Source organism: Rattus norvegicus, chromosome X (genome assembly GCF_021556685.1).
Source record: "Rattus norvegicus strain SHRSP/BbbUtx chromosome X, alternate assembly SHRSP_T2T, whole genome shotgun sequence".
NCBI lineage: Eukaryota > Metazoa > Chordata > Mammalia > Rodentia > Muridae > Rattus > Rattus norvegicus.
Genome location: NC_141554.1, coordinates 39,356,915 through 39,368,274, shown reverse-complemented (window position 1 = coordinate 39,368,274; position 11,360 = coordinate 39,356,915). Strand labels below are relative to the sequence as shown.

Below are 11,360 nucleotides of genomic sequence, written 5' to 3'. Positions count from 1 at the left end.
TTTAGAAGGTGGGGAGGGTTGGGTGGGTAGGTGTGCATGCTCCCATGTCTCCTTTATCTGGTAGGAAAGATAGGTAAAGTTCTTTCAGATTTGTAAGTAAGGCCACATAGCAACCAAAGAATACACAGAAGCTGTTAAATTCATCATACATATTTACTTAATCTCTACAGAATTGAGTAGATAAAATCAGATTCACGTTAGTGAAAAATCTCTACAAAATGTCTTTGAAAAGCAAAACAAGACTGCCTCTTAACAATTCATATCCTCATGAAAGACGTGGGCTGTAAAAATAAAGCAGTGTGTTTAGCACAAACTAGAAGATATCTGCATCATTTTTTCACAGTTATTTCCATCTACAGTCTGAAAGAGGTAGATTTTTTTTCTGCAACACCTGAGAATTGAATTGTGATAACCAGGTGTGTAATAAAGGCAGTTGCATACATAACTAAAAATACAGGTCTCAAGACCAGAAAATGTACTTCTACAAGTCTGAGGATGAAATGGCCTGATACCCAAGACCCAACTTGTCGCTACATTTTGGGGTCTACTGCCACTAAAAATATACATCAAGATTGCATGGTAGTGCACCATATGCAGTAAGTGAATTCAACATTTAAATCTTTTCTGGGCCAGCAAAGTAGCATTACAGTGTTCTAGAATACGGTAGATAGAGGGCGTGCTACAAAGCCACAACACTGGGCTGGTGAGGTGATCGATTTAGGGGGAGGGTATCCTTCTCTGAGGTCCCATCTGTTTTTATTCACAGGGTAATAGGAGGAGAGATTCTGCATGTATCTCATACAGAATCCCTATCCTCTGAAGATCTAGCTAAAAATGCATGTAAGCCAAAAGCAGCAGGCCAGGACTGTTAATCACATTGCTTTATAAAGCCCTTGAAAATATGCAACAGGTCGAAGATTACAGTCTTCCACACAGGACAAGCACCACAAATGTGGCAGGCTACACACATGGCTTAATAAAATGTTAAGAGCTGTGTATCCAGCAGACTTATGAAATGTGATTGTTAGTAATTATTTCAAAGTAGATTATATTATCAATACACGTTTGTGGGAAATGAGTCCAGTATTTCATTTAGTAACTGAAGGCGGGGAAGGTATTTATAAAGAGGCTGTTGAAAGGAATTTTTTTGTTTCTGACTTTGACAGCAGTAAGATTACAACTTATTTTATGAATTTATTCTTCCATTTTGTGACCCATTGAATAACATGATCAATGATAAAAAAAAATTTCCTACTCCAGGGACTCTGTTTTCTGTCATTTGAACATTTTTCAATTCTTTGAACCCAGTTTTGACCATAAAATGTGACCGTTTACAAATAAAATTTTTAGCAGTAACCAACTTAGCAAGTGTCAGTCTGATAGTTTTGCTCAGTAGAATTTGGTGCATTGGGATAACTTGAACCTTTAAAATTTTTACTTAAAGCATTTCCATGTAAATTATACTAATTTGCGTGACTGAGCCACAACTAAAACTTCTTACATGCTCAATTTTGAAATTCCCCAATTCAAAGTGTAGAAACAATAATACTGGTTTTTGTTGTTTTAAGTACAGCTTCAAAGAAATAGACCAGAAAGCTAGACATCTTTTTGACTATGTAAACAATCTGCCAAGTTTTCCCAAGATTAAAAAACAATGCTGGTTCCAGTGTTTTAACTTTGGAAATTAAATGTTAGTGCCGATCTATAATTTAAATTCTCTATGGGGGAGGGGCTCTTATGAAAAAGTTCTCAAGAAATAATCTTTTTTGTGGGAAGTGGGAAAATTAGCCACCATCCTCTACAGTCAGGTAGTCCAAATTTGACATGTACATTCTATCCTGAAGTCAGCATAATAGGACTAGTTTATAAGTAGCATCTTTATATGTTTTGTCAGAACTTCAAGGTTATGTGGTCATTTCATTTTGTCAAGTGAATCAAGAAAAGCTGACTTGAATGAAAAATGCTAAGCTTGTTTCTGATGAGTTCCCCCATTACACTGTATTTAAGTGGGTTATTAAAGGTATTGTCCTTTGACTAATATTAATGGGCCAGGATACTTTAAATTGTTTTTACATTGAAGAACCATGAAGAGAATATAATTCCTGTTGTCTTAAATGTTATTTTAGTTAGGAAAATTGTGTGCAGGGAGCAGGAAGAGAGAACAAAGAATTGAAGGCATGCACTCCAAAGGGGGAAAATGAGGCAGATGTGCAACATAGTTGAGGGAAACTTATAGAGTAAAACTATTCCAAACTGCTAAGCAGCCTCCTGTACCACATAAGTCCAGTAGTTCTAAGAAAATACAGATATGGTAGAAAAAGTAAGAAAATTTTCACCACAAAACCAATAGTTACTACTAACAGAGGAAGTTATACACAAAATATATCTCTCAATACAGTGGTCATACTTCACGCTAGTCAACTGACTCAATGCCTTGAGCAGCAGAACCTGAAGATGAGGGCTTTTGTGCAGCACTTCTCTCACTCACTGACTTGGTCTTGGCCCTAGCCTCCAAGGGCATTCCCAGGGCTCTTGAAGTGTTCATCTCTTTGAAGGAATCCAGGACAGCACAGGGCTGTGTTGTAGGTGACACCAAGTCCCCATCTGCTGCTTTGATAGAGACCTGCTCTTTCAGGACTTCGACCTTCTCGTTGAGCTCATTTCTCTCTGTCTGAAGAGCCCTGCACAGCTTCTCTAACCGTTCCAGTTTTATTTGAAAGGCCTTGTACTCTTTATCACGGACAGTTTTCTGTTGTGTGTTTTTTTAAAATGAAAAACAAAACCAGTCGAGAGTTCCATAACCTCATTAAATACAAATCAGGTATTGTTTGTAAACAAAATAACTGAGCTGAACCATATTGGAAACCTGTCATTTTCTACTATATATATACACACATCTAGTTTCCTCAGAAACCTAATACCCAATCTAGTTTACCTTGACTGCATATGCATCTTAAGTATAGGACTACTATTTAACATGTTCTAAATTCCCTGTCTCTTAAAAATAGGTAAAATCCCCTTAAAGATGATAAAAGTGTCATGTTAAAGTCAAAAGACTTGCAAAACTTAAGAGCTTGATCAGAATGAGATTTTGGGTTTTGGTTTTGTTTTGTTTTTTGAGACAGGGTTTCTCTGTATAGCTCTGTATGTCCTGGAACTCACAAATCCACCTGCCTCCCTGGGATGGAGGGTGTGTACTACCACTGCCAGGCAAAATAAGATTTTTATTTATGTATGCTCCAAAATTTTGCAACCATGTCAAACTAGTTAAGATGTGTAGTGACTGCAAGCAAGTTTTCCCTTGTAACACGGACAAAATGTATTTTGTTACCCTTTTTCAGGTAAAGTGTTACTGAGATTGTTTGCTGTTAGGAAATCTAATAAACACACTTTCCTAGGCCTGGACTCAACTTTATCATCTCTTGGTTGTTTAAAGGCAAGGCCTCACAATGTAGCCTTAGCAGGCTGGGAATTATATAGCTCAGGCCAGCCTTGAACTTGTGTTTCTGCCTCTTGAGTGTGCTGTTAAGGCATGCACTACCAAGCCTAGCCATAGCTTAGATGCAGGCACTTGATCTAACGTCTCTGGCTGGTAACTTAAGGGCGAGAATCTGTTAGCGATTCAAGTTTGAGAAGACATCAGAAGATGTTCAAATTAACTGGGTACTAAATATGCTTGATCCTTCATTGAAGGCCTTCTGCCTCGATCCAGCTACCAGAAAAGGCTGTCTATTCAGTAACTTCCATACTCTATGCATTACTAACAACAGACCCTAATCTTACCTCTTCGGCCATCTGCAGAAGTGCTTTATTATTGTTTTCCCATTTGGTACGCCATATTATTGTTTCTTTTTCCAGTTTTTTAATTTTCTTTGTCATCTGTGAATGAACATAATTACAACTTTAAAATCCTAAGTTAGCAGTTAAAATTTTCTTTATGTGTGGGAATGTTTGGCTCTGTGTGTGTGTGTGTGTAACGCATCTGGTCTCAGGAGGTGAGGCCATCAGATCCCCTGGAACTGGAGTTACAGATGGTTAGGCCATTTGTGTGGGTGCTGGGAGCTGAACTCCAGTCCTCTGCAAGAATAAGTAACTTAACTGAACTCTTCTCTCTCTGGTCCCTAATTCCATCCTATTTCTATTGGCTGTCCAATTAGCGAACAGGGTTAATGTTGCTTTTTTTCTCTATCACTGTATTTGTCTCTGCCTTCCAAGATTAAATATTGATGTCCCTACCACAACATCCAATCATTTGAAAACTAGAGGCAGTACATTGTTAATTCTTTTAGAGTATTATTAAAGCTATGTTTTTGGTTATATTTACGACTTATATAAGACTTCTACCTTGAAGTTTGCTAAAGAATCAAAGCAACTTTTTTTGGTTGTTGGTTTGTTTGTGACTACTCTGGAACGTGGTATGACCAGGCTGACCTAGAATTCAGAGATCTGCCTGCCTATGCCTCTTAAGTGTTGAGGTTAAAGGAATGCCTGGGCCCTACTACAAGAACTCAAGTTTTAGAAGTTGAGAATGAATTGATCTATGACTATCAATTAGACATTCTCAGTATTCCTTTGTCTACTGAGTTCACACCAGCTATGAATGTGGTCAGGACATTAAGCCAGGTGCAAGTGAAACAGAATAAGACAAACCAGACACCTTCTGCTCTGTGGCTAATACAAACTATGACAAAGGCCGTGGAAAGAACTCCTAGAACTGAGTTGAATACTGACCTACAGTGATCTGTATTTTTCCATCCCACAGGATCCTCCAGAAGGATAGCAAATCTGGGGAGTCCCTGTCTTGAACTGTGTTCCACTTCAACAGTGAGCATGTGCTGGAATTCAGCTAATACTTACTGTGCCTAACAGTTAACCCTCGATTGGATTATCAACTCAGAGAACTGGTAGGCAAAACAAGTCTGCTGCTCATGGAATTCTCCAGATTACTACGTCTAAAAATACCTCTAGGTGGTAATCTGAGCAGTTTATTTAGTTCATGGTAATTGAGCACATGTATAATGTGACAAAACACTACCAGAAATTGGTGCGTCTTTACTATCATAAAGGGATAGAAGGCCAGTGAGAAGGTGCTTGCCACCAAGCCTGATGGACCTCCCTGGAACCTACATGTTGTAGGGAGAGAACCTACTCACAAAAGTAGTCCTCTGTCCTGAACATACGTGTACAACACAATAAGTAAATGGGGGTGGGGGATGCACAAAGTCAGCAACTTGACTACAATCACACTTTTTTAAGATTTATATTTTATTTATGTGGATGTATGCATGTGGCCATTGGTGCCCATGCAGACCAGAAGAGGGTAATGAATTTCCTGGAGCTGGAATTACAGGTATTTTATGAGTGACTTGACATGGGTGCTGGAACTGAACTCCACCCTCTGGAAGCATAGCAGGCACACTATATTCATGGGGAGGGGCATGTGCACAGGAGCATAATGCCTACAGACACCAGAGTATATGGCATAAGATCACCTTGTGTTACAGATGGTTGTGAGCCACCCAACACAGCCACTAGTGTGCTGATGTAATGGAGAGGACCCAGAGCATGCATTCTTGGCTTACACCATACATTATGGTACTTTTCAGCACCACTTTTGAATATGCTCCATTGTAGTGTACCTGTAGCCTAGTTACCTAAGCTGGGAAGGCTGAGGATTGAGGTGAGAGGACTGTTTTGAGTCCTAGAATACAAGACCAGCTTTAGCATCATAGTGGGAGAAAAAAAGTGCTTGTGGTAGTGCAAAACTGTAGAGCATCAGATGTTCAAGGTCATGTCAAGCTATACCAGTCTGGACTACAAGATCTGTGTTTGTTTTTTTCAAGGATTTATTTATTTTATATATGTAAGTATGCTGTCACTGTCTTCAGACACACCAGAAGAGAGGGCATCGGATCCCATCACAGATGGTTGTGAGCCACCATTGTGGTTGCTGGGAATTGAACTCAGGACCTCTGGAAGAGCAGTCAGTGCTCTTAACTGCTGAGCCATCTCTCCAGCCCCCAAGATCTGTTTTTTTAATGCAGGCAAGAAAAGGATTTTGTAAAAGGAATGGAAGCCTGTAAATTAAAACATTTCTAAAAATTAAAAATTTACAGTAACTAAGGCAGAATCCTAAAAGTATAGATTAGCTATTTTGGAATACATTAAGGAATGAAGTAACCAAATAGAGCCCTCGATTTGGAAAGATACATAAAAAGACAATCTCATTAACAATATAAACTTACCCAAGTAGTAATTAAAAGAATAAATAAGATCCCCTTTTTTTTATTTCAGTCTACTAAATATATAAATACCTTTTCCATTTCCTGCCTGAAGGTTGTAAAAAGTTCATTGCTTTTTGCCATAGTAGTCTGGAATTCTTCAAATTTATCCATATAAAGAGAAAGCTACAGAACAAAATAGAAAGTCAGTTATTCTGAGTTCTAGGTAAACAATTCAAACTCTACATGATGTGGGCAAAATGTGATGACTAAAGTTAAAATAACTCAGATCTAGTACTTGGGAAGCTTATTGCTGTTAATATATTTTAAAATGTAGAAACAGTGCTAATTAAATTAAATTAATTAATTAAATAAATTAATTAAAACCCAATGGATAGGGTAGTTAAAAATTTCACACACCTTGCAAATAAATCTTTTGAATCTAACCCCTACTTACATTTGAAAACTAAAAGACCCAGCACTTAGCTTATTATTGAGGATATCTTCTGAGTAAAGACATGGAGGTAGTTGCTGACAGTGAGATGCTCAAGGAAGAGCAAAAACTAGGAAACACTGGTTTTCCTTTTAATTTAAAGGAGTTTGTATTCAAGATGGATTTAAAAATAACAATATATAAGAGTCACAGCCCCCAAACCCTCCACCCTCTGTAGAAAAAGCATCCAAAGAGAAGACTGAGAAGAAAGGAAAAGCTTTAAGTTCCAGGAAGGAACCCTTCAGAAATGGTCTAATGTCATTCATTATAAGGAAACACGTTCAGAGGATTTTTTTTCTCCTCCCAGGAGCACAAAATATAAATATAGTGGCAGGCTGTAAAGAGTGTTTGCCATTCTTGGAGAGAACCTGGGTTTCGGTTCCCAGTGCCTGAATGGAGGCTCACAACTATCCGAAACTTCTGATCTCTGCAACAGGCACATACATACAAGCAGGCAAAGCAGCCAAATAAGGGAAGAGGAATACAATTCATCAGACAACAAAAATCCCATTTAATCCGCAATATGATAGGAGTATCATAGAAAACATGGAACAAAATGTGGGAGCCTGGGGGGTATGATGGAAGATGGCCCGCCCACACAGTTCCCGGGTTGGTATCATATGGGAAGCACTTGAAGCAGGTGCTACTATGGGGGAAGCAGCAGCAAAGTTCATCAGGCTAGAAGTAATCACTGGGAGACAGGCAGTGAGCAGTACCTGCAGAAAAGTGTAGCAATAGAATTCTTAGGATAGAGCAAAAGCCAGGGGATGAAGTGTTCCACCCTAACCTGAGGCTGATGGCCTGAGCTGGGCAAAGGTGGTACTCAAATACAGAGCACTTTTGCACTCATAATAAGATACTCGAGTCGTTTCAGTGAGGCCTATTCTAACTGAAGATGGGACATCCGTATAAAGGCTGTATCATTAAGAGTTTAATGCTGGTCCACAGTAGTACTGTGGTAGTACAGTAGTAGACAAGTGTACTGGCAAGTACTAGGAAATATGACAGAGCAGGAAATAAAATCCACTTTTGGAAAGGTAACAGAAAAAAGAAATGACAGCAAAGGAAACAGTAAGATGGCACATGGCCCAGATAGCACCTGCAGACACCATTTAAGTACAGACTTTATACCTTATCCATATTGAGTCTCGTCTCCCTTCACTTGGACAACTGAATGTATAGGAAAGACAATAATGGATTTGAATTTCCTGCTAGCCTTTTGGCTATGATCATAACCTACAGTGAAAGTTTCAGAGACTTCAGATCAACACCTGTTAAAATTTGTAACTTTGTAGGAAGTTAGTATCACCAATACAGTAAAATGTCCCACCCTACCTCTCAAAATTAGTATCCAGAAGTGGTACTTAATGGGCTGGAGAGATGGCTCAGTGGTTAAGAGCCATGGTTGCTCTCTCAGAGGTCCTGAGTTCAATTCCCAGCTACTACATGATGGCTCACAACCATCTATAAGGGGATCTGATGCTCTCTTCTGGCCTGTGGATGTATATGCAGCAGAGCACTCATACATTCAATACATTAAAAAAAAGTAGGGGCTGGGGATTTAGCTCAGTGGTAGAGCGCTTACCTAGGAAGCGCAAGGCCCTGGGTTCGGTCCCCAGCTCCGAAAAAAAGAACCAAAAAAAAAAAGTAGTAGTACTTATAAAGATTCATGTCAGGTTTAGTGTATTAGTGTACTTAGGGTCCTATTTTAAAGAGACATCAACTTTAGTTTCTTTCAGTAGAACCTAGCTAGCTAAAAAGCATTTAATTTTACCTACTAAGACAGTGTTGTACCTTTTCAAGTAATAAAATAGATGATATACAATACAGGTATTCTAAACAGATTGTACTAGAACACCTTCACAGTGTGGAATGAAAAGGGAAGAAAAGCCTTGGCTAAAAATATGTCACAGTGGGGTTGGGGATTTAGCTCAGTGGTAGAGCGCTTGCCTAGGAAGCGCAAGGCCCTGGGTTAGGTCCCCAGCTCCGAAAAAAAGAACCAAAAAAAAAAAAAGTCACAAATCTACCTTTAGGTGGAAATGATTACAAGCAGTTAAAAAACAGCCTGGGTGACAAATTAGCAGAAAAGTATAACTAGGTTAAGGTAAGTGAAACTATAACATTCTTTAAACCTGGAAGCTTGCTGGTTTCCCTTAGTGTGGGATATGAGATAAGTAAGAATATACTTCAGAATATACTGAAAGAGAACATACTTGACAGTCCCAGTACCATTCACACACCTTCCATCATTAAGAAGTAGAAATGTTTATTACTTTTACTGCTTAAATAGAAAAAGGTACAGTGGAGGCAAAGCAATTCACAAACATCAGATTTTAAGGATGGTATTTTGGGTGAAAATAGTCACATGTCCAATATTAGCAGAAAGCACAGTTAAGTACCTCAAACATGGCTGAGAAAGCTTTTCTGTTGCCTGAGGACTAAGAAGGGGTAAAAGGGTAAGTATGATAACCATCCCAGTTCGGGTGAGATCTGAGAGTGGGAACCACTATTACTAAGATACAGGTCTTTTAGTCCTAAAACTAAGGATACTCAAATTTGGATGGTTGCATTCAAGACTGCTCCCTCAGCATTGGTCAGCTCTTGCTGGGAACAAGCAAAACCACATTACATTACCTGGAGTTTCCAGGTATGTATTAAATGAGTCATTTTTCTTACACATTCTGTTATGCCCAACTATCAAGTTACCTGCTGTTTTAGTTGTACTTCTTGCTGTTTCATTTGTTCATATTTGTGCCTGGATTCTGTTGCTTCTTTTAATAACTAAAAAACAGAAACATCCTTGCAAAAGTACTAATAGCAATTACAAATATGTATATAATGTCAAACACCATAGTTACTCCACATCCTTCCGCTCACTCTTTTAGCAAAAATGACTACCCTACAAATGGAATACCCTTTTCCCACCAGTTACCATTTACACACACCGTCCATCATTAAGAAGGAGAAATGTACGGGGCTGGGGATTTAGCTCAGTGGTAGAGCGCTTGCCTAGGAAGCGCAAGGCCCTGGGTTCGGTCCCCAGCTCCGAAAAAAAGAACCAAAAAAAAAAAAAAAGAAGGAGAAATGTTTGAATACTTTATTACTTTTACTGCTCAAGTAGAAAAAGGTACAATGGAGACCTAAAGACCTTCAGGTTTTAAGGATGGATGATGTTTTTAACAGAAAATAGCAAAGTACCTCAGACATGGCTAAGAAAGCTTCTCTATTACCCAAGGAACAAGATAAGATGGGGTAAGAGGGTATGGAGAAAAGCAGTAAAGTTTAGAGAACAGGTTTCTAAGCATTAAAACAAAACGGGAGAAGACATGCTTGCTTTATAGACAGAAAGCCCTGGATTCAATCCTCAGAACTTCCTGAAATCGGTATGGTGGTTCAAGGAGTTCAAGGTCCTCCTCCAGCCAGGGCAGCAATATAAGGCCCTGACTCAACAAAAATAAAATGAAGGGGGTATATCCTTGTTGGAGACTCTGACTCAATAAAATTAAAATTACACGAAGGAAAATAAACCATGTCCCAAGTGTAAACTTGTTCAAAAACAAAACAAGGGCAAGGTATGGTAATAAATGCCTTATTAATCCAAGTACTCAAAAGACAGGCATGTGGATCTCTGAACAGAAATAAGTAGTGCTTTTCTTATCAGACCCTAGGAGTTGAATGTTTTAGTTAAAATAATGTTTTACTTAAAATACTGGCAATACCTTTTCCTTTTTTTTTTTTTTTTAAGGAACAGAACTTACAAACTCTCTCTCTCTCTGATGTTTTTCATCAGCTTCTTTTATCAGCTGTGTTGTTTGCTGAAGTTTGGCATCCACAAGCTGTTGTTGCAATTCCTTGTGTTTGAATACTTTATCAATATGCTATGGAAAAAGAATTCCTTCCATCACTTCATGAACACAGAAACACAATGGGGAGGAGATAGAAGATGTTACAACACCTATTAATACTACACAGTTAGGAATTCTAGGTCTTTCTGTCTCTGCACCTAAAGCAGTGTTTGACATCACCTGCAAGAGTACTGCTCTTTGGTCAGCCCTATTAGAGCTAGGCATCATCATAAGACAAAGATCAAACTAATAGATCTGTAGACACAGTGCTTTTTCTGTCCCCCCCCCCCAATTTTGCTAAATTCATCAGTTGAAAGCATCTGACAACTTGAATGATACCAGTTAAAACCAAGCTAATATGTGACACTGACAAATTTCTGTCCAGTATCTGATATGATCATACCCAGATTTGCTGAGCTGGGTAGTTGAACCACATAAGATGCTTGGTGCCGTATAGACACTTGGCAAAAGCTTGCATTTCTGAGAACTGGTAAGTGGCTGGCTGTATACACTGAAGCCATCAAAACATGCATGCCTTTTCTGGAGCTGGATACTGATATGTGACAGGGAGAATGCTAATGGGTGATGAGGTAGCCTAGGTATTAAGAACATGGCAGATGATTTCTTCCCTTATGAATATGAACATGCCATGGTATTAATCACAAATAACAGGACATCTATGTGGAAGAAGACAGCCCATTAATAAAACTGAAAGAATCAGAAGAAAATGGTGGTGGGGGAGGGTTAGGCAGATGGTTCAGCAGTTACACGAGCACATGGCTGCTCTTCCAGAGGACCCAT

At 38.8% G+C, this 11,360-nt stretch overlaps 1 protein-coding gene across 3 annotated transcripts in view; it reads right to left on the bottom strand.

The window, feature by feature from the left end:
• Nucleotides 1-134: 134 nt before the first annotated feature.
• Nucleotides 135-11,360, bottom strand: part of Txlng (taxilin gamma) — a 48,824-nt gene continuing 37,598 nt past the window's right edge. The window contains 5 exon segments of one of the 3 annotated variants that reach the window (NM_001398782.1): nucleotides 135-2,749; nucleotides 3,784-3,879; nucleotides 6,315-6,407; nucleotides 9,421-9,495; nucleotides 10,473-10,592. In NM_001398782.1, the coding sequence (NP_001385711.1) occupies nucleotides 2,414-2,749; nucleotides 3,784-3,879; nucleotides 6,315-6,407; nucleotides 9,421-9,495; nucleotides 10,473-10,592 (720 nt within the window). In that variant the 3' untranslated portion in view covers nucleotides 135-2,413. 3 annotated transcript variants of the gene reach the window in all.